This window comes from Pteronotus mesoamericanus, unplaced genomic scaffold (assembly GCF_021234165.1).
Source record: "Pteronotus mesoamericanus isolate MK-2021 breed Mesoamerican mustached bat unplaced genomic scaffold, CSHL_Meso_final scaffold_582, whole genome shotgun sequence".
Lineage (NCBI taxonomy): Eukaryota > Metazoa > Chordata > Mammalia > Chiroptera > Mormoopidae > Pteronotus > Pteronotus mesoamericanus.
The window spans coordinates 624,823-645,096 of record NW_026555323.1 but is presented as its reverse complement, the minus strand read 5'-3'; the positions used below and the strand labels follow the sequence as shown (position 1 = coordinate 645,096).

Here is a 20,274-nt window from a genome sequence, read left to right as displayed (position 1 = left end):
TTCCTCTCTTAAGTATGAGGCTCATGACCCTCTTGCTTCTCGCCTTCCTGACGTTTCCCTCTCGCTCTTTCATAGGTACCTCCTATTTAACAGACATTGTGTGGTGGGCAGGCACCATCGCAAGTAAGTACCATTTCCCTGGCAGGACTGGGTGGGGGGTGCGGCGAGGCGGGGCATGGCCCGGGGCGGGGAGGTGGGTTCCATCCTTAGGAGCCAGGACCAGACGGCCCCTGCTACCTCCTATTAGCCTTGAATGGGCTTGCACTCTCCTGGGCGCAGAAAAGCTAAAATAGCTCCTACTTATTCACGTGAGGCCGGGCTGTTGGCCTTTGGCGAAATTCCCCATTTTGCTGGACATCATTGGTTTTACGAAAGCGGCTTTCTTCACTCAGCCGTAAGGACCAGAGATCGTGTGTTATGACAGAAAACGCACAGAGGTCAGGAGCTATGATCAAAAGAAAGAAAATTAGAGTTGAGAACTTTTAAATGTATAAAGGAGTGATAGGTGAAATTTCAGAAATATCGTGAGGTCTGTTTGTCTCGCGTTGTCGTTTAGTTGAGGAACGATCTCGCAGTCGTCGATCACTGTGACCGAAGAGCTGTTCTTTCAGCTCTCGCTCCCCGCCGCCCTGTGCCGTCCTGTGTCCATGTGACTCAGCAGCCCCGCGGGTCCCGGACCATTTCAGGGACACGGGGAGCCCGGCACTTTTCGTCTTAAAACAAGGGTGTGTTAAGCAGAGAGTGGAAGTACACAGCGTTGCATCCACTGACAGTCACTGCCCTTATTAGCTGGGGAATTTCCAGAGACGGTTGAAACAGCTCGGGATAGTGACGCGGGGAGCGGCGGGGCGGGGGGAGGGGCGGGAGCTGCGCTCCCGCGCAGCCAGCGCCCTTAAACTTGCAAATGATGCCTTAAACTTGCCAATGATGCTCCGCACCCCCCAAACACACCTTTAGTTTCTCGCAAGCCCTGGAAGGGAGGTAGCTATTTCAGGGCAGAGCCTCCCCCAAATTCAACTCCGATCCTTGCCAGGAGAGAGTACCTCTGTCATTGCAAGTGACGTCCTCTGATTCTCTCGACAGTGGCTGTTGGCCAGATTGGAAACTTCCTGGCTTACACGGCGGTCCCCACGGTCCTGGTGACGCCCCTGGGGGCCCTTGGAGTGCCATTTGGGTGAGAGCTGGGGTTCTGGGTTTTGGGTTTTAATGTGTCATATGTATAAAATGGAGACTTTTCCTTGTCAGTGCTTCTGTTCAGATAATAAAAGGAAAATCATGATTGAAGACAGGCCTCTGGTGTTCTCCTCCTCTGCATGGTTTAGTTTTTACTCCTTCAAATTTAGTTGAGTTAATATTTTACTTTTAATTGTTTTTAAAGATTTTATTTATATTTAGACAGAGGAGAGGGAGAGAGGGGGAGAGAAACATCCATGTGTAGTTGCCTCTCATGCGCCCCCTGCTGGGGACCCAGCCTGCAACCCAGGCATGTGCCCTGACTGGGAATCGAACCAGCAACCCTTTGGTTCACAGGCTGGCCCTCAGTCCACTGAGCCACACCAGCCAGGGCTAGTTGTGCGAATTATTAACCCTTCTCTTAGAAATCAGCTTTAGTATATTTCAAAACCTAACTTACTCCTGGGGACCAAGCGATGTCATGCTGTCGTTTTCCGTGTTGGCCCTGGAGGACGTCCGAGAGCGTAGAATTTCCTTGGCACCTTGGCAAGTGACTCAGAGAAATCCGTAAGCAAAGCTGGTCTGCTGGTATTTTATCTGGGTGCTGACTGTCCCCTGCTGGACACCAAGCCACCCTGCACCCCTGGAAGACTGGAGGTTGGGACAAGTCACAGCTGGGCTTGTCAGGACTCATGCGACAGGACTCATGTCTCACCAGAGTCAACAGCAGCTGGATCCCCCCAGGAGAGGGGCCTGGCCTGATCTGGGCCAGGGGCGTCCAACCTTTTAGCATCTCTGGGCCACACTGGAAGAAGAAGAGTTGTCTTGGGCCGCATATTAAGTGCAACAAACACTAACAAAAACCGATGAGCAAAAAAATGTTTTATGTACATTTCCCATTTGGGGCTGGGCCGCATGGGGCCGGCAGCCACGGGTTGGACACCCCTGGTCTGCGGTGCCACGGGAGGGAGGCAGAGCTTTGGGTTTTTATTGGCGTTAGGAGGTGAGCTGGGCGTGTCCAGGGACCAGGCACAGCAGGACCCAAGGCTGTGTGCAGGCCTTACCAGCGTGCCCGGATGTGGGGCAAAGGGCAAAAGGAAGGAGAGGGAACGTGGAGGTTCCCAGCCACCAACCCACGTCAGAAATGGAATCTTGTTATCATGCATTACCAGCTACAAAAAGGACGAAGTAACACATCTCCTCCCACGAACCTATTTGTATTGTGTTTTCCTTTGTATTTGTATTAAATCATTAAGATGTGATGGAAGAGAAGTAAAATCCAAGGTTCTCACTCGATGTCGCTGGAGACATCGGTCTTCTGCTGTGTTCCGGGCAGACCCCAAATCCTGGCACAGAATTATGTCCGTGGTGGATTTATCTATTTATTATTTGTCCATTCTCACCCAAGGACATGCTTATTGATTTTTAGAGACAGGGGAAGGGAGGGAGAGAAATATCGATGTCAGAGAGAAACATCAATTGGTTGCCTCTCGCTCAGACCCCAACCAGGGATCAAACCTCCAATCAACGTATGTGTTCAGACCAGGAATCGAACCCGCGACCTTTCAGTTCACAGAACGATGCCCCCACCTGCCAGGACTATGATGAATGTATCTAATTGTATGTCACTAAGCTTTAAGTGTCTGAGGTCTAAAAAGCACAAATGCATTTTGCACGGACAAAACTTTGAAAATGTGTCCGTACCATAGCGTGCTGCCCTTACCCAAACGTAAAGCTAATACCACACGTGGCTTGACGTCACTTTGCATGCGGGATGGCCCCGAAACGCACGCGTGGCACGTGTCGCGCTCACCTCGAGGAATCGTCACTCCTGCTTCCCGGACCTTAGCCTCACTGTCCGACTCGTTCCCCTGAAAGGTAACCAGGGAAACAAACAACCCAACCCTGTGCTCTCCGCGCGCCACAGATGCAAGCGCGGTATGGAAATGCCTCGCCTGATTAATTTCCAAAGAGCTGTTCTCATGGATTAAGACACGTGCTGACAATGGTCACTGTTCCAAGTCTTTGGGAGACGTTTACTCAAAAAACCATGTGTGTGGTATTACGGATAGAAAGCTGCCTTCAACTGAGGGTCCCAATAAAAATTCTTTAAAAAAAAATATTTATTTATCTTTAGAGGAGAAAGGAGGAAGAAAGTGAGGGAAAAAAACACCTATGTGTGGTTGCTTCTCACACGCCCCCTACTGGGGACCTGGCCCGCAAACCCAGGCATGTGCCCTGACTGGGAATCGAACCAGCGACCCTTTGGTTCCCAGGCTGGTGCTCAATCCACGGAGCCACAGCAGCCAGGGCTAAATGTTCTTTTTAAAAGAAGAAAACTAAATTAATTGGGAAAAAGTAAGGAGATCCAAAAGTGTGTGTGTGTATTTATAAATATGTGTTTACTTGTATATTTAATATGTTAAATATACATTCATATATTTAAATATGTATATTTAGAGATGTTCTCTTGACGGTGGGGTGGTGTTACTAGAATCACATAGAAATTGGCATGAAAAGAATGTGGCACCGGGAAACAGCCTGTATATCAGTAAAACGTAATAGCGTCCCCACATGGGCCCACGTTTCTCTGCAATGGTTTACTGGTTCATAAACATTACAACATAGTAATGTTTTGAAAGAGAGTTTTTTAAAACATTTTTTTGGACATAATTTCCAAATGGAAGAAAAGTCATCCGATTACGAATAATGAAGCAACACTCACGTGCCCGTCACCCAGACGTGTGTGTTGTTCACATTTTATCCCAATTGCTCCATCCCATGCTTTCTCTTTAGATCAGGGTTTCTCAACCTTCACACTATGGGTGCAGCCACTGTGGAAAACAGTATGGAGGTTCCTCAAAACACTAAAACGAGCCCTGGCTGGTATGGCTCAGGGGCTTGAGTGCCGGCCTACGGAACAAGGGGTCACCAGTTCGATTCCCAGTCAGGGCACGTGCCTGGGTTTTGGGCCAGGTCCCCAGTAGGGGGTGTGTGAGAGGCAACCACACATTGATATTTCTCTTTATCTCCTTCTCTCTCCCTTCCCCTCTCTGTAAAAAGTAAATAAATACAAAACGAAAGCAAACCCATAGATGCAGAGAACAAACTGATGGTCTCCAGATGGGAGGGGGACTGAGGAGTGGATAAAAAGGTGAAAGGAACTAAACCAAATTGCCAGTTATGGAAATAGTCATGGGGCTGTAAAGTACAGCACAGGGAATATAAGCAATAGTATTGTAATAACTATGTATTGTGCCAGATGGGTACCAAACTTATTATCATCAGTTTTGTAAGGCGTATGAATGTGTATTCACTATGTTGTACACCAGATAATAATTATAGTATTGTAGTCAAGCATAACTGGGAAGAAATTTTTAGGTAAAAATTTCTTTAAAAATTTATTGGTTTTATGTAACAGCCCCCAATAGGTTGGGTTAGCCAAAAAGTTTGTTTTTTCCGTAAGGTGGCTCTAGTAGCGCTTAGTTGTCTTTAACTTCATTTGAAACAATCTTGTTAGATTGCATTGTGACAGCTGTCATATCAGCGTGTATTTTCTTAAAAACTTATCAAAATTGGTCAATTTCTCCATAGCCATTTTAATATTGAAGGTAGAAGAAAATAAGCTAACATTTTTAGCATATTATGCTTTATTCTTTCAAGAAAGGTAAAAACACCACTGAAACATAAAAAAAAAAAATTTGTGTAGCATATGGAGAAGGTGCTGTGACTGACCAAAAGTGTCAGAAGTGGTTTGCAAAATTTTGGGCTGGAGATTTCTCGCTGAACAATGCCCCACAGTTGGGTAATTGATATCAACCAGTTGAAATTGATAGCGATCAAATCAAGACATTAATTGAGAGCAATCAATGTTCTACCACATGGGAAACAGCCAACATACTCATAACATCCAAGTCAGTGAAGCTACTAGCGAAAAGGAAAAATGCGTCTTTTACAGAAAAAACTTACGAACTTTTTGGCCCACCCAATACAATAAAGTACATAGACACTGTGGTAAAACCCTGAGTTTTCCTAAACCAAAACTCATAATTCTACAGCAGTTTTTTCCTCAGGGAATCTTCTCACAGGGCATGTTTCCTTCTCACAGTTTCCCTTTCCTCTTATTTGCCTTTCCCGAGGGTCTGTGGCTGCGGCTTTGCCCCTTGCCCTCAGCCCATAGCATGCTTTAACAATTTTTTTTCCTTTGTATTGCAACAAAATAAACATAAAATTGACTGAGCCATTATTAAGAGTGGTATCAAACATATTTATACTATTGTGTAGTCATTACCACCGTACATCTCTATGGCTCCTTTTATCTCGTAAAACTGAAACTATACCAGCGGTTTTCAACCTTTTTCACCTCGTGGCACACGTGAACTAATTACTAAAATTCTGCAACACACCAGCAAATACATTTTTGCCGATCCGCCAAATAATTACATATAATCTGGTGGATTTACAAAAAGAAATAATAATAGTAATTACTATTCCCTTTTTACTCCAAAATGTCTTTTTAAAAAAAACTCGTTGCCTATATTTGTATATAAGGACTTATGGTACCAAGAATTAGCCAATCAGATGCAACCTTATTATGCAATGTAACCAGAAAGATGCAACCCTATTATATGGCCCATACATGTATGGTTCAAGATGGAGCATCCACAGTGCAGTAATTGTTGTGTTGGCTGTTGTCTTGTTTGTTTGTTTTTTAAAGATTTTATTTATTTATTTTTAGACAGGGGAAGGGAAAGAGAAAGAGAGGGAGAGAAACATCAATGTGTGGTTGCCTCTTGCGCGCCCCCTACTGGGGGCCTGGCCCACAACCCAGGCATGTGCCCTGCACTGGGAATGGAACCAGCGACCCTTTGGTTCCCAGGCTGAGGCTCAGCCCACAAGGCCGCACAGCTAAGGCTGAGCTCTCTTGATGTTACCATATTTTGTTGATGACTTGTATTAATACACTCTATTTTATAGTGCTGTTTGATTTGTCCTCTGGCATTTTACAGCGGATTAAGAGAGCTGGCCTTGTCAGTAAAATAAAATGAAGTGGACTGAAATGAAGTGAGATGAGATGAAATAAAATAAATAAAAATAACGCATTAAAGTGCAGTGGGAGGGGCCGTCTGGGGGGCCCACCCTGGAGCGCTCAGGCCGCAAGCCCTTGGTCGTGGAAACGGGGCAGCGTAACCTTTGCACGGGGCTGAAAGCGGCCCTGTGTCCCGAACGGCCGTCTGCACGGGTGACAGGAAAGCAGATACGATGATGGGACCGAAAATTAGGTTATTCAGCATTAATGTCACTGTGTCATGTCATCTGCCCCATAGGAATGCCTTCTCTCTGGGTGTCATTGTTCCCCTCAGTAACAGTGAAGCGCTTCCTCTCCCTGGCAGCTTAGACACACACACGCCACAGACATGCTAATTAGCCGCAGGGATTGGCCGCAAGGCCTGAGCTGCATTTTTCAAAAATGCCGCACAAAGTAATGACTCGAGAGTGGGACTTGGATCACTGGGGGTCAACCAGGAACAACGGGATCGAGACATTTTCTGCTTTTCCTTGGAGCCCTTTGCGTTGTCTGGCTGTAAACAGTCCCCACCTTCTGTTCGCCTCATCCAGCCTCATGCTGTTATAGGAGACGCCTGACTCTTGAGCTCTCTTTTTTTATTTTTGTAAGATTTTATTTAGAGAGAGGGGAAGGGAGGAAGAGAGGGAGAGAAACATCAATGTGTGGTTGCCTCTTGAGCGCCCCCTAGTGGGGAACCTGGCCCACAACCCAGGCGTGTGCCCTGACTGGGACTCGATCCAGTGACCTTTCAGCTTGCAGGCTGGCGCTCAATCCACTGAGCCCCACCAGCCAGGGCTTGAGCTCTCTTAATATTACCAGATGGGGACCCAGCCTGGAGCAAGTCTGCCTGAGTGGTGTGTAGGTCCTTGACTTTGTGCAGGAAAGATGTCCCATCCCAAGTCCAGGTGATTCTGAGAGTATGTTAATTACAGCTGGGGACAGCGAAGAAGCGGCAGGGGAGAGCCAGGCGGGGCTGCTGTTAGCTCACAGGAGAGTCAGAGAAAATGGACCTCGGAGGCAGATTCAGGGAGGGAGCGCGGGACGAGCTGCCGCTGCCTGCTGCTCCCCTGGCAGCAAGTCTTGAGCTTGGGTGGGGGCACCTTAGAGTTTAGGAAAAAAAAGAGCCAAGATACGAGGTGTGGGCAGCCCCATGGGTCCTTTGTCTTGAGGGTTGTTTATCTTTCTTTGACCCCTGGAATCCTAGGGGAAGTCTCGCAGGGGTCACAACAGAATATCCATCAGCTTTCCAGGTGCGTCCTTCAATATGTTAACTCATCAGAATAAGTGCTTAGAGGGCTCAGGGTAATTTTTCGGCTTAGTTTTATTTTTCAAGAACATTGAAGAGGGATGGGCACCGAGGCCAGTCTGCCCCAGGAAGGTCTGGAATGTGTACCAGGGGCGGCATGCAGCCCAGAATGGCTGTGAATGCGGCCCAACACCAGATTGTAAATTTACTTAAAACTCTCTGAGGTTTTCTTGTGCTTACGTGTAGCACTGTGTTGAATGGGTGGCCCAAGACAACTCTTCTTCCAGCGTAGCCCAGAGATGCCAAAAGGTTGGACACCCCTGGAAACCATCCACTGCTAAGTATCCTTGGTTGGGGGAGATAAAACCTTGCGGTTCATTAGCTGGCTGTAAATTGCCCTGATTCTTTGGCCTGGTTTAATTATTTTGTCTCAGTGTCCCTCAGAGATGTCCCCTGGCTTCTTACTGTCCTGCCTCATTCAGATGGACTCGAGAATTAGTTCTCCCGTCTTCTTGAGCTGGACCTTCTTTACCTATAAGCCTTTCTTTTCTCCAAGCCTCTGATCTCTTAAATACTGTCCTTTCTCTCTCTCTCTCTCTCTCTCTCACTCTCTCTCTCTTTAAAGATTTTATTTATTTATTTTTAGAGAGTGGGGAAGAGAGAGAGAAAGAGAGGGAGAGAAACGTCGATGTGTGGTTGCCTCTCACGCGCCCCCTACTGGAGTCCCAGCCTGCAGCCCAGGCATGTGCCCTGACTGGGAGTCGAACCAGCGACCCTTTGTTTTTCAGGCCAGCACTCAATCCACTGAGCCACACCATGGATGGCCTTTCTCTTGAAGCATCAGGTACAGGAACCTTGGGCCTGTAATACAAATACACATCGCTTTTATCCTCTGATCGGAGTGCTGTTTGGGCTTCTGCCTGAGTCAGGGCTCCCTGGGTTCTGACTGATCCCAATACATGCTTGTTGCCACTCAGTTTGAAAGGCCTTTTTATTTTTTTAAGTTAGTGGCCTCATAGTGCAGGCTTGCTCCTGCCTCTGTTTTCATGCACAGCAGCCCCTCCTCACCTTGGGAGAGCCCTGCCCTCCCAGGCTGGTTCCAGGCCCACCTCCTCCTGCCCCTGATAGCCCCCGAACCCCCAACCCGCCTGATTCCCTCCTCCACACAGTTACTCAGAGCCCCTGGATCAATGCACAGGCGCGCGTTCCAATGTCACTCGTTGGCTCTTTCAGAGATGTTGTTGATTCCCTGCGCCACTCCCCAGGTCTCCTTGAGGGACAGACACAGAGCGGTACACGGGAGAAGAGGGCAGCCTGGGCCTCGCCGGGGTGTCGCCACCATGATGTCACCTCCTGTTAGCTCGGTGGCCTTGGGCTTACACTAGTCCTCCCAGAGGCTCAGTCTCTTTACCTGTAAAATGAGAATTAGAAAGGAAACAATCCCACCGTGGCTGGCGTGGCCCAGTGGATTGAGCACTGGTCTGCGAACCAAAGGGTCACCGGTTCGATTCCCAGTCAGGGCACAAGCCTGGGTAGCCAGCCAGGTCCCCAACAGGGGGCACAAGAGAGGCAAACACACACTGATGTTTCTCTCCCTCTCTTTCTCCCTTCCCCTCTCTAAAAATAAATAAATAAAATTTTAAAAAAATAGCCCAGTTTTCCCAACCCAAATTACATACTGATGTTGTACAAGAAATAAGAAAAGAAACATATTACCAGCCTTAAGATTGTAGATGTTTTATGAGGAACACATTTTTGTATTAAAAAAGTAATGTGATCGCATTTTCAATGTCTTGGGTATTAGAGAAAAGAAAAACAATCACTCAGCCATACTCCTACCATAATGCAGTTGCTATTAGCCTGTTGATTTTTTTCCTTGTTTGTGCATTTTCTCAGTGTATTTTAAGTGTTTGGGTCATGAATTACTTCTCATTATGTTAGCAATTTTCATATCCCACTTTCCTACTTAACATAGGTTTTTCAATTATTTGCTTTTAAAAATGAAGAAATGAGCCCTGGCTGGTATGGCTCAGTGGACTGAGTGCCAGCCTGCGAACCAAAAGGTCACTAGTTCGATTCCCAATCAGGGCACACGCCTGGGTAGCCAACCAGGTCCCCAGGAGGGGGCGCACGAGAAGCAACCGCACATTGATGTTGCTCTCCCTCTCTTCCCCGTTCTCTAAAAAAATATAAATAAAATCTTTTCAAAAAATTGATTTAAAAAGTGAGGCAATGATATTTTTATTTTCGCCAGTCACACAGCTTACTCTGGTATCTTTTATATCCCCTGAGGAACACAGCAGTGAGCTGTGTGTACATTAAGTGTATACTGGCTATGCATAGAGTTCATGTGGAAGTCCTGTTTGTATTGAAGAAGTTCGTGTTCAATACATTTCTAATCTTGCCACTCTTACAAACTAAAAAGTAAATAGAGCTATATAGAAAATGCGGCTTCATAGTGTCAACAATAAAAATTAAACAAAAAATAGAAAATGTGGCTTTTCTAAAGTAACTGCAATGAGTCGATACAGGTCACATGGTACGATTTCAACTCCGATTTCTCTTTTTTTACCTGAAGGTCCATTTTAGCCTCTTACCTTCTGAAGGAGAAGCTCAACATCTTGGGCAAGTTGGGGTGTCTGCTGAGCTGTGCGGGTTCTGTCGTGCTGATCATTCACTCCCCGAAGTCCGAGAGTGTGACCACGCAGGCCGAGCTGGAGGAGAAGCTGACCAACCCAGGTGACCCTTTCTCGCCGCCCCGGGAGCGCCCGCCGGTGCCCCGTGTGAGCCTCCAGGGGCACCGTGCGGCCTCCCCAAAACCCTTTGCGGTCCTGTGCAGAGCGCCCGGCCTCCCACCCCCGCGCCTTCCTGCTGCGTCGACCCGCATTGGGGACCACGTGTGTCCCGGCCCCGCCTCCCCCGCTCTCTGACGCTCTCTCAGAGCCGTAACCCCATTTGATTTATCTTCACATCGCCCACAGGGGTCCCGCTCTTTTTCCTGTGTATTTTTGATGTACAGCAACGTATTTTTTTTTTTTGACAAATGCAGCGCAAAACCAATAATCTGCATAATTATACTGGTCTTAAAGTATAGGGGTTTTTTTTTTAAAGATTTTTTTAAGGGTGTTGTTCAGCAATTGCCTCGTGTTGTGTGTTTTATTAAGATTTGATTTATTTATTTTTAGAGAGGGGAAGGGAGGGAGACCGAGAGGGAGAGAGACATCCATGTGCGGTTGCCTCTCGCGCGCCCTCTACTGGGGACCTGGCCTGCAACCCAGGGATGTGCCCTGCGCTGGGAACCGAACCAGCGGTCTTGCTGTTCGCAGGTCGGCGCTCATTCCACTGAGCCACCCCGGCCGGGGCTGGGATGCATTTTGACCCAGTGGAGCTGTCCGCACATCGCTGGGCCCCAGCCCCTGCCCGTGGAGTGCAGTCCTCCTCAGTCACCAGCCCTCCCCCGGGTGCTTTCCCAGCATCTCCCCCTGCCCCGCCCCCCGGCCATGCACACACAGGGGCGCCCCCTGCCGGGCCTGCCCAGCTGCGTCTAACGCGGGGCGACGCGTGTTTTGCAGTGTTTGTGGGCTACCTGTGCATCGTGCTGCTCATGCTGCTGCTGCTCATCTTCTGGATCGCGCCGGCGCACGGGCCCACCAACATCATGGTCTACATCAGCATCTGCTCCCTGCTCGGGAGCTTCACCGTGCCTTCCACCAAGGGCATCGGGCTGGCGGCGCAAGACATCTTCCACAACAACCCGTCCAGCCAGCGCGCCCTCTGCCTGTGCCTGGTGCTCCTGGCCGTGCTTGGCTGCAGCATCATCGTCCAGTTCAGGTACATCAACAAGGCGCTCGAGTGCTTCGACTCCTCCGTGTTCGGGGCCATCTACTACGTGGTCTTCACCACGCTGGTCCTGCTGGCCTCCGCCATCCTCTTCCGGGAGTGGAGCAACGTGGGCCTGGTGGACTTCCTAGGGATGGCCTGCGGCTTCACCACCGTCTCCGTGGGGATCGTCCTCATCCAGGTGTTCAAAGAGTTCAACTTCAACCTGGGCGAGATGAACAAGTCCAATGTGAAGACAGACTAGGAGGCAGCGGGGCTTGGCTGGCGCGAGGGACGGGAGGACTTGGTAGTGGCTTCTGGTCCTAACGTCACGGGAAGGACAAGAGACCCCACATCGCTGGTACTAGAGTTGCTCGTCTATCAGGGTGCGGTCAGGTGGGCAGTGGGGGGCATTGCCCGGCCCTCTGCCAGCCTGAAGTCGCCACACGGTCGCCTGGGCGTCATCTCTCTGATGAGAGGAATCTCATGTTCATTGCCATGGCCCTGGAAGCTTTCACGAATACCCTTTCCTTTAAAACATTTCACTGTTATTTAAGTAGAAAACAGAGAGGGGCTCGGTGTGCTTAGTCTTTGCAGGGCGGCGGATGTTCTTCCTGGGAAGATGCTTGGGACGTGGGGGACAGCGTCCTGATTCTAACTTTGTACAGTAAATGCATCTGTAGCTGTGTTCTTTTGCGTTCAGCCTGTATAACCTCGCCCAATGAAGAGGTATATGCATTTAATCGTTTTTAATCCTCTGATGAGCTGACCGTCCCTCCCCCCCCACCACCCCGACCCAAGGCTGCGGTTGAAGAGAGCGGCGTGGCCGCGCAGACCGGGCTCCATTTCCCGGACTTTCAGTAGCTTCAGTCGATCTCAGTGCCTTTATCACTTGAACTATTCACTTAATTTGACTATGACTGTGTGTCTGTTCCCTTAGTTTAGCGCAACACAGCCTCCTTGACTATGACTTTAATATTTCACTGTTCAACACGTAAAGGCATAAAGCGGTTATGAGTAACAGTAGATGCATTGGTTGGAAGAGAGTCAAAACTGAGGACACGTTAGAATCAACCCCATTAGCATGTATTGTCCAATGAAAGGCAGTTGCTCTTCATAGCATGAGGTGTTTTATTTGCATTCAATCCATGTAACTGGGATCCAGTATCAAATATACCCACGTTCTCTTTCAGTGACCACTGCAGCCACGCAAAAGAAAGAAATTATTGAACTTGATCATCAGGCTGTGACAGGAGGGGGTGACACCCCAGGGGCACATGTATCCAGGTCCCTGGGGTACAGGGACAAGCCAAGGGCCATGAGCAAACTGAGGCTTGTCAAACCGGAACACACACAGGGACACGCAAAGGAGTCTCTTTTGCAAAAATGGAAACAATTCATTTAGCCAGTTTCCTGTTGGAGCTGGCAGCATACCCCATGGTTACCCAGCTCTCATTAAACTTCTGAAACGCAGAAAAGCCACGCATTCCACCAGTATTTTGATCAAAGAGACCATTCGTCCGTCTAGAGTAACCTCGCATGTGTATTCAAGGGAACAAAGCATAGAGTGATGTTTCATTTCATCAAGATAACGTGTGGTTCGTGTGCAGTGTTGTTGCTGAAGCAGAACGTGGAATCTGATAATACCCAATTAAAGTTATTCACTAAAGATAAAAGTACTCTTTTCCGGCCAAAAAAAAAAAAAAAGGACGTTTCTGAAGTGTTGAACAAAGAAGGCTGTGCTTTAACAGAGTGAAGGGCACATTTATGAGTTAAAAGTACACAGGATGATAGTGGGTAGTCAGGGTTAGTGAACTAAGAGCAGCAACAAAATTATTTAAACATTAAATATATATATATATATATATTTACTGATAGTTAATAAATGCTCCAAAAGTTCCTCACTCTTTTTATCAGCTCTCGGAGGCTTGTCTTTTAATCAGTATTTTAAGGAATGCAGGCCTTAATTTATTAACCTTTCTGAAAATATAATGTAGCAGTGTTAGCATATATTTAGGCATAAAACTAGTTTCCCAGGTAAGGATCCTTGTTTGAGAAATTGAAAGGATACACGTGGCATTACACTTAGAAGTTATATAGAAGTTACTGTTTTGTCTTTTTGTTACAACTTATATAGGAAGCTTAGTTGAAATGCATCTGTTCACGTTCCTTTTTCTATTTTCATTCACGATTATAACCACAGATACTCAGAGGAGACATTTTCAGGAGAATCATCCCTATGATTTGTTTTGAGGGTAAAACAGAATCTCGAAGTATTAATAACTCGCCTCCCTCTGAAGGTGGCTGGGCCCAGCCCCGCTGGGCTCCCAGGTTCCCATCTGGTCAACTGATTATTTTGGTCAGATGCGCAGCTTTCCTTTTAGTGGCACCAAGTTCATGTCGCCCCTCGTATTTCACGTGCGGGACTCCACCCTCAAAGCAATGGACGTGACCAGAGGTCTAACAGCCTAATTGTCAAGTTTGACTTCCGACTTACCCGTATTTAACCTTCTTTTTATTTATTTATTTTTATTGTTCCAATACAATTGTCTCCATGTAACCGTATTTCTCTTACAGATTCATGCATTCGTAATTCATTTGGAATGGCAAAGGAAAGGAAGTCTGGAAGCGAGAGTTTTAGGGGAGGGGCTCGTGGTTAAAACTCAGCAAAACACCTACCGTGTGCTTGTTGTCGAACCTCCTCGAATCGTGTTTGTGATCACAATATGCAGATTTACTGTGGGTGGATACTTAAATAGGCATTTCTCTCCTCTCCTCACTTGGACGATGCCTTATTTTCTCATCAGAATCTTGGCATTTGAAAAGATTGCTCACCGATCAAGTGTAGAGCCGGTTCAGGGTTCCGACCCAAACCCAGCACCGAGACCACCCTGGGCGCTGTTCTGTCCCACAGGGCGGTTCCATTCCTGCAGAGAAGGTTCTGGGGACTCGGGGCGGGGCGGGGGCGGTCAGCCCCCAGCCGTGCGTGCGGGCGAGACCGGCCCACCGTGGAAACTTCAGGGAGGACCACCGCCCAGATGTCACTATGGTCTTTTTACTGCTCCCGTTTTAGCAATAAGAAATACTCAATTCCTACCTTTCCAGCCAGTGTGTCATGGTTTTATTTGCACAAGTCCATTCCAGCAGTAGCAGGTCGGTCTTTGTTCTTTCTCTGGGTCTCACGTCTGATAGAAAAGAGCGCGCTCACCTCTCGTTGTCCTTCTTGGCGGTTCAGCTCTTTGTAGGTACTGGGCTCACTTCTGGGGGCCGGTTCCCAGACAGGTATAAAGCGCTGGAGGTGCGGTGTCTCCCAGGCGTGGATGACCACATCCGGCCCCGGGACCCGGGAGACATTCCTCTTGTCCAGACTCCTCAAGAAGAGCCCAGCCCACGCTCTGATCGCCTGCCCGTCACCCCCGCGGCTTTTCTGATGTGTCCCTGATCCTGGCTTGGGCCTCCTGTGACTGAGTAGGAAAGAGGAGACCTGCTTCCGTTTATCTCTGTCCCCGAATGCCTGCGGCCTGAAGGAGTGGTCCTCACTGCGTTGTCCTACACCAAGGACAAAGGTCGCCCACCGAGCGGGATGAGATGGAGTCTTGGCGTTCCGCCTTCTCAGGGACCAAAAACGCAACATTAACTCTTTAGCATGGACTTGATGTGTCTGTGTGAGTTTTTCACGTGTGTTATCTTCATGGCTGGAGGCCTGTGAACGTGAGCCGGAAAGGGGAAGGATCGTTCACACACACCGGTCACACCATAAAACGGTTTCTCATATCAAATACCTCAATTTTCTCTATTCCTCACTTCCACCTCACATTTGTACTGCTGATGAACTTCAAGGGTCTGTCCTGTAGCTTTTAGGTGACTTCACATCCGGCCGGATTCTTACACCTCCTCTGTATACTCGGAAAGCCTAGGAACGGTAGTGAGGGGAGAAAGGATTTGGCCCTATCTCATGACGCCTTTCCTTTCATGCACATTTCTCCCATGCTCGCAAATGCAACAAAAGAATTCTATTTGAAAGAAAATGTAACTTTGTGACATCAAATAATCATCTACTAAAAAGTTGCTACTCCGTAGAATAAGGCTCTTGTAAATAACATCTATTTCAAATGTACCCAATAGGATCAGACGTACGCCAGGGCCCCGATCATGACCAGGGAGAAGGATTTATTTGTTCTTTTCTCTCTTTTTTTTCTTGAATTGTGCAACTCTAGGTGAGTCACTTTACCTTTCTGTGCCTCAGTTTCTCTACCTCCAATGGGTTGGGATGGTTCTCCACATCGACTGTCCGAGGGTGCTTGTACTTGAGCCCATGTCGGCGGCCTTGGGTGACACTGTCACGAGCGGGATGGCCCGGGAGTGACCGGGGGACCCTCGGCTTGTCTGGGTCTCCTGTCTGCTCAGGGCCCGGCTGTGGACGCGCCGCCTCAAGCGCTGATTAAGCAAGGGGAGCGCTGGGTGTGAAGTTTGCATAATTCCATGAAGTTTCTTTTTCCATTCCGTTTGTTTTCAGAGGAAGGATTTTCTATATGCTATTGTAAAACAGGGGGATTAAACAGGGACTTTGAAAGCTGCACTGAATGGTCACACTCCGACCGGGGCGATGCGCATCTTTGGCGTCCTGCGTAGGTTTATGTTTTGCGGGAGATTCAATGGCTTGTGAACCAGATTGATTCTTCTGTGTTAAATCTGTCACGAACGATGCTGAGCTTCGGGCTTTCCAGCAGCTCAGCCCCGAAAGCGAACCGCCTGCCGCCGGGTGAAGGTCAGGCGTTCGTGAACCACTAGTGCCAAAGGGTCACATAGAAAAGTTCCATATTTTATTTGTCAGGCTAGACTAATTTGCCCCCCACCTTCAAGTCGGTATTTTTGCACTTTGGAAAAGTTTAAGGCTGCTGTTATGAAGGACCATTCCTGAGTCTTTTTGGTTAGCTGTTACACTCTTGCAAAAGGGAATATAATCATGAAAGAGAGGAAGAAGATGACATAAAAAATGTAAAACGCGGATGGGCTGCATCAGAATTTTTTCACGTAAATGTACCGGGAGCTTCCAATGACCACGCACACACATTTGTCAATGGCTAAGATTTGCTTATATTTTGCTGTATAGAAGTAGTCATAGCATGTAATTGCCTTATGTAAATAAATAGGCTATTTGTTAAGTTTTCCAATATTTATTAATCTGTATGTGTTTTAAAATAAAATAACATTTCTAGCTGAACACTCGTTTGTTTTCCCTTTTGTCTGAAATGGTTGTGTCGTCTCAGGTTTCATATCATTTTAGTTCCTCATCACGTTTCCCATTTTCTTTGTAGAAACGAGCAGCCCCCATCCCGATGTAGAAAATGCCCATCTGTGCTCATCTTAGGGGGGAAATCTACGATACGTAATGGAATTCACCAGTCCTGCCTGGGTGGCTCAGTTGGTTGGAGCATTGTCCCGTAAACTGAAAGGTTGCAGGTTCGATCCCCGGTTGGGGCTCGGGCCAGAGGTAACTGATCAATATTCCTCTCTCACATCGATGTTCCTTTCTCTCTCTGTCCTCTCTCTCTCAACTCAATAAGCATATCCTTGGGTGAGGATTAAAAAAAAAAGGCTGCTCTCTCTTTTTTTTTTTAATAAAAGGAATTTGCTAGATAGTGGTTACTTTCTGATACAATAAAATGATGGTATTAAAGAAAACCACCTATATTTTAATGTTAATCCCTTTTACATAATTTTGAAGTGTATGACAGCATTCTATTTTAAGCGCAAAGAAAATTAGAGAATTAGAATGCATTGAATATTCTGTCATCAGAAATATTGGCGTTAATATTTTTATTTTAAATCATTTTTAATTTTTTAATTACAGTTCACATAAAATATTATATTAGTGTTAGGTGTAAACCTGTTATTAGACATTATGTAGACACTAAATGATCATCCCAATAAATCTTGTGCCCATTTGCCACAATACCTACTTATTAGAATATTACTGACTCTATTCCCTATCTTGCACCGTACATGCCCGTGACTATTCTGTTCCTACCAATTTATCCTTCTTAATGCTTCACCCTTTTCACCCAGCCTCCAGCCCCCTCCCATCTGGTAACTATCAAAATGTTCTATGTATCTATGAATCTGTTTCTGTTCTGCTTGTTCATTTATATAGTTTTTTACATTCAATTATTGCCATTTTGTTCATATTTTTTATCTTTTTTTTTTTTTTCCTGTCTCTTCTTAGAAAAGATCCTTTAGCATTTCATGTAATACTGGCTTGGTGGTGAGGAACTGTTTTAGCTTTTTCTTGTCTGCGAAGCTCTTTATCTGTCCTTTGATTCTAAATGATAGCTTTGCTGGATAGAGTAAATCTTGGTTGTAGGTCCTTGCTTTTCATCACTTTGAATATTTCTTGCCAATCTGTTCTGGCCTGCAAAGTTCTGTTAAGAAATCAGCTGACAGTCTTACAGGAATTTCCCTGTAGGTAACTATCTGCTTTTTTCTTGCTACATTTAAGATTCTCCCTTTATCTTTAACCTTTGGCGTTTTCATTATGATGTGTCTTGGAGTGGGCCTATTTGGGTTCATCTTGTTTGGGACTCACTGTGCTATCTTTCACCAGATTAGGGAAGTTTTTTGTCATTACTTTTTAAAATAGGTTTTCAAATTCTTGCTCGCTCTGTTCTTTCGACACCCTCATGATGCAAATGTTGGTACACTTGAAGTTGTCCCAGAGGCTCCTTACGCTATCCTCATTTCTTTCAATTCTTTTTTCTTTTTGATGTTCTGATTGCGTGTTTTGTGGTTTTTTGTTTTTTGGGGGTTTTTTTGCTTCCTTATATTCCAAATCACTGTTTTGACTCTCGGCTTCATCCCTCTACTGTTTGATTCCATTCAAATTTTCTTCATTTCAGTTAGTGAATCCTTCATTTCTGACTGCTTTTTTATGGTTTCCATGCCCTTTTTTATGTTGTTGAAATTCTCTCTCAAGTTCATCTACTTTTCCCCTAAGCTCATGGAGCATCCTTATAACCAGTGTTTTGAGCTCTGCATCTGATGGATTGCTAGGCAAACACAGGGAGGCTGTCAAAATGAGGAGACAAAGTAACATGTCCCAAATGAAAGAACAGAACAAAACTCTGAAGTCTTTTCTGGAGTTTTGAGGAGTGCCTGGGAGTCCAGAAGCCTCTGTCTCACTCAGCCGAAGTCCCCTCTGGTTTTAACAGCCAGAAGTGATGGGGGATTCTCTTCCTGGCACTGGAACCCTGGGCCGGGGAACCTGGTGTGGGGCTGAGACCTCTTGTGAGACATCTCTTCCTATTTTTATCTGCCCCACATGGGTGTGGGGCCAGCCCTTCTGCATCTCTGACCCTCTTACCTGTCTCGATGTGGCTTCTCTATATCCTTAGTTATAGGACTTCTTTTCAGCTGGATTTCAGGCGGTTCTGAAGCGTAGCCGTTCTTCAGTATAGCTCGATTTTGATGTCATTGTTAATCTTTATTAGTGTCCTCTAAGGCATTTCACTAGGTAAAAAAAATTTTAATCTATCAACAATTTTTACCAATAAATTATTTTTTGTAGTAATTAGATACATTTTAATTGTATTTTTTAAATATCTCAATTACAGTTTCTATTCAATATTGTATGAGTTTTCGGTGTACAGCATTGTGGACAGACAATAATACCCTTTATGAAGTGTTTCCCTTGATATTTCAAGTACCCCCCTGGCACCATACACAGCTATTATCATATTATTGACTGTATTCCTTGTGCCCTACTTTACATCCCCGTGACTGTGACTGTTCTGCAGCTACCGATTTGTCCTTCTGATTTCCTTCCCCTTTTACACCCAGTTCCCCAACCCCCACCTTCTCTCGCAACTGTCAATCTTCTGTGTCTTTGTGTTTGTTTCTGTTATTTTCTTTTATTTGTTCGATTTCACATCATATAAATGAAATTATATAGTGTTTGTCATTTGCTGTCATTTGTCATTTACCTCCTGACTTCTTCTTCTTTTTTTTTTTTTTACTTGGTTATGACATTTATTTCCATACACATTCCTTTCTCCACAGAATGCCCGTGACTCTCATAACTGCTGATGTACAAAGTTTGCCCCAGAAATCAGGTTAACAGATTCTTATGTCTGTATCTAATTAGTAAAGAGAGCAAAATTCTAAACCATACTGAGTCCAGACTGGAAGAAGAGGCAAAAGCAGAAGCTTCTTATGTAATATGAACGTTTGTACCTCCTGGCTTCTTTACTCAGCACATTTTGTGGCAAATGATAAGATTCCATTAAGATATATATACCATTTATACAGTATATATATCTTACATATACGATATATATGAATATATCATATATATCGTATATACCATATATACCGTATATAGATCTATATATCTATATGCAATATATACCGTATTTTGCTGTGTATAATGCCTGCTCACATTTTTGGCCCAAACTTTCAGGAAAAGAGTCTTTTGTTTTAATTTCTTAATTCAGTTTTTTATTGATTTATATTTAAATAATTTTTTGTATTGTAAAGGAATTTTAGCATTTATTTTTGAACAGATGGTACAAGAAATTTTATATAACAAATCATTACAAAGTACAAGAACAGAAACAAAGTATTTCAGGGACCACCCATGATAATACACATCCTTATTTTTCCCCTCAAAAATTTGGGCAAAACGTGCGCATTATACGTGGCATAATATGATGTGTGTGTGTGTGTGTGTGTGTGTGTGTGTATATATATATATATATATATATCACTACTACATTGATAGGCAATTGGGTTGCCTCTGTATCTTGGCCCTTGTAAATAACGCTGCAATGAACATCGGTGTGCACGTATTCTTTTAAATTAGTGTTTTGAGTTTCTTCAGATAAATACCTCAAAATGGAATTGGTCATAAATCAGTTCCTTTTTTAATTTTTTGAGGAAGCGCCATCTGTTCCCACAGCGGCTGCACCCGTCT

General features: G+C 45.7%; 1 protein-coding gene across 1 annotated transcript in view; it reads left to right on the top strand.

Annotated features, from left to right (window-relative positions):
- NIPA1 (NIPA magnesium transporter 1) overlaps nucleotides 1-16,486 on the top strand; it is a 37,710-nt gene extending 21,224 nt beyond the window's left edge. Inside the window, exons 2-5 of the mRNA XM_054561888.1 lie at nucleotides 76-123; nucleotides 1,084-1,174; nucleotides 10,066-10,226; nucleotides 11,060-16,486. Of these exons, the coding sequence (XP_054417863.1) occupies nucleotides 76-123; nucleotides 1,084-1,174; nucleotides 10,066-10,226; nucleotides 11,060-11,571 (812 nt within the window). The 3' untranslated portion in view covers nucleotides 11,572-16,486. The remainder of the gene's footprint in view (nucleotides 1-75; nucleotides 124-1,083; nucleotides 1,175-10,065; nucleotides 10,227-11,059) is intronic.
- Nucleotides 16,487-20,274: the final 3,788 nt, after the last annotated feature.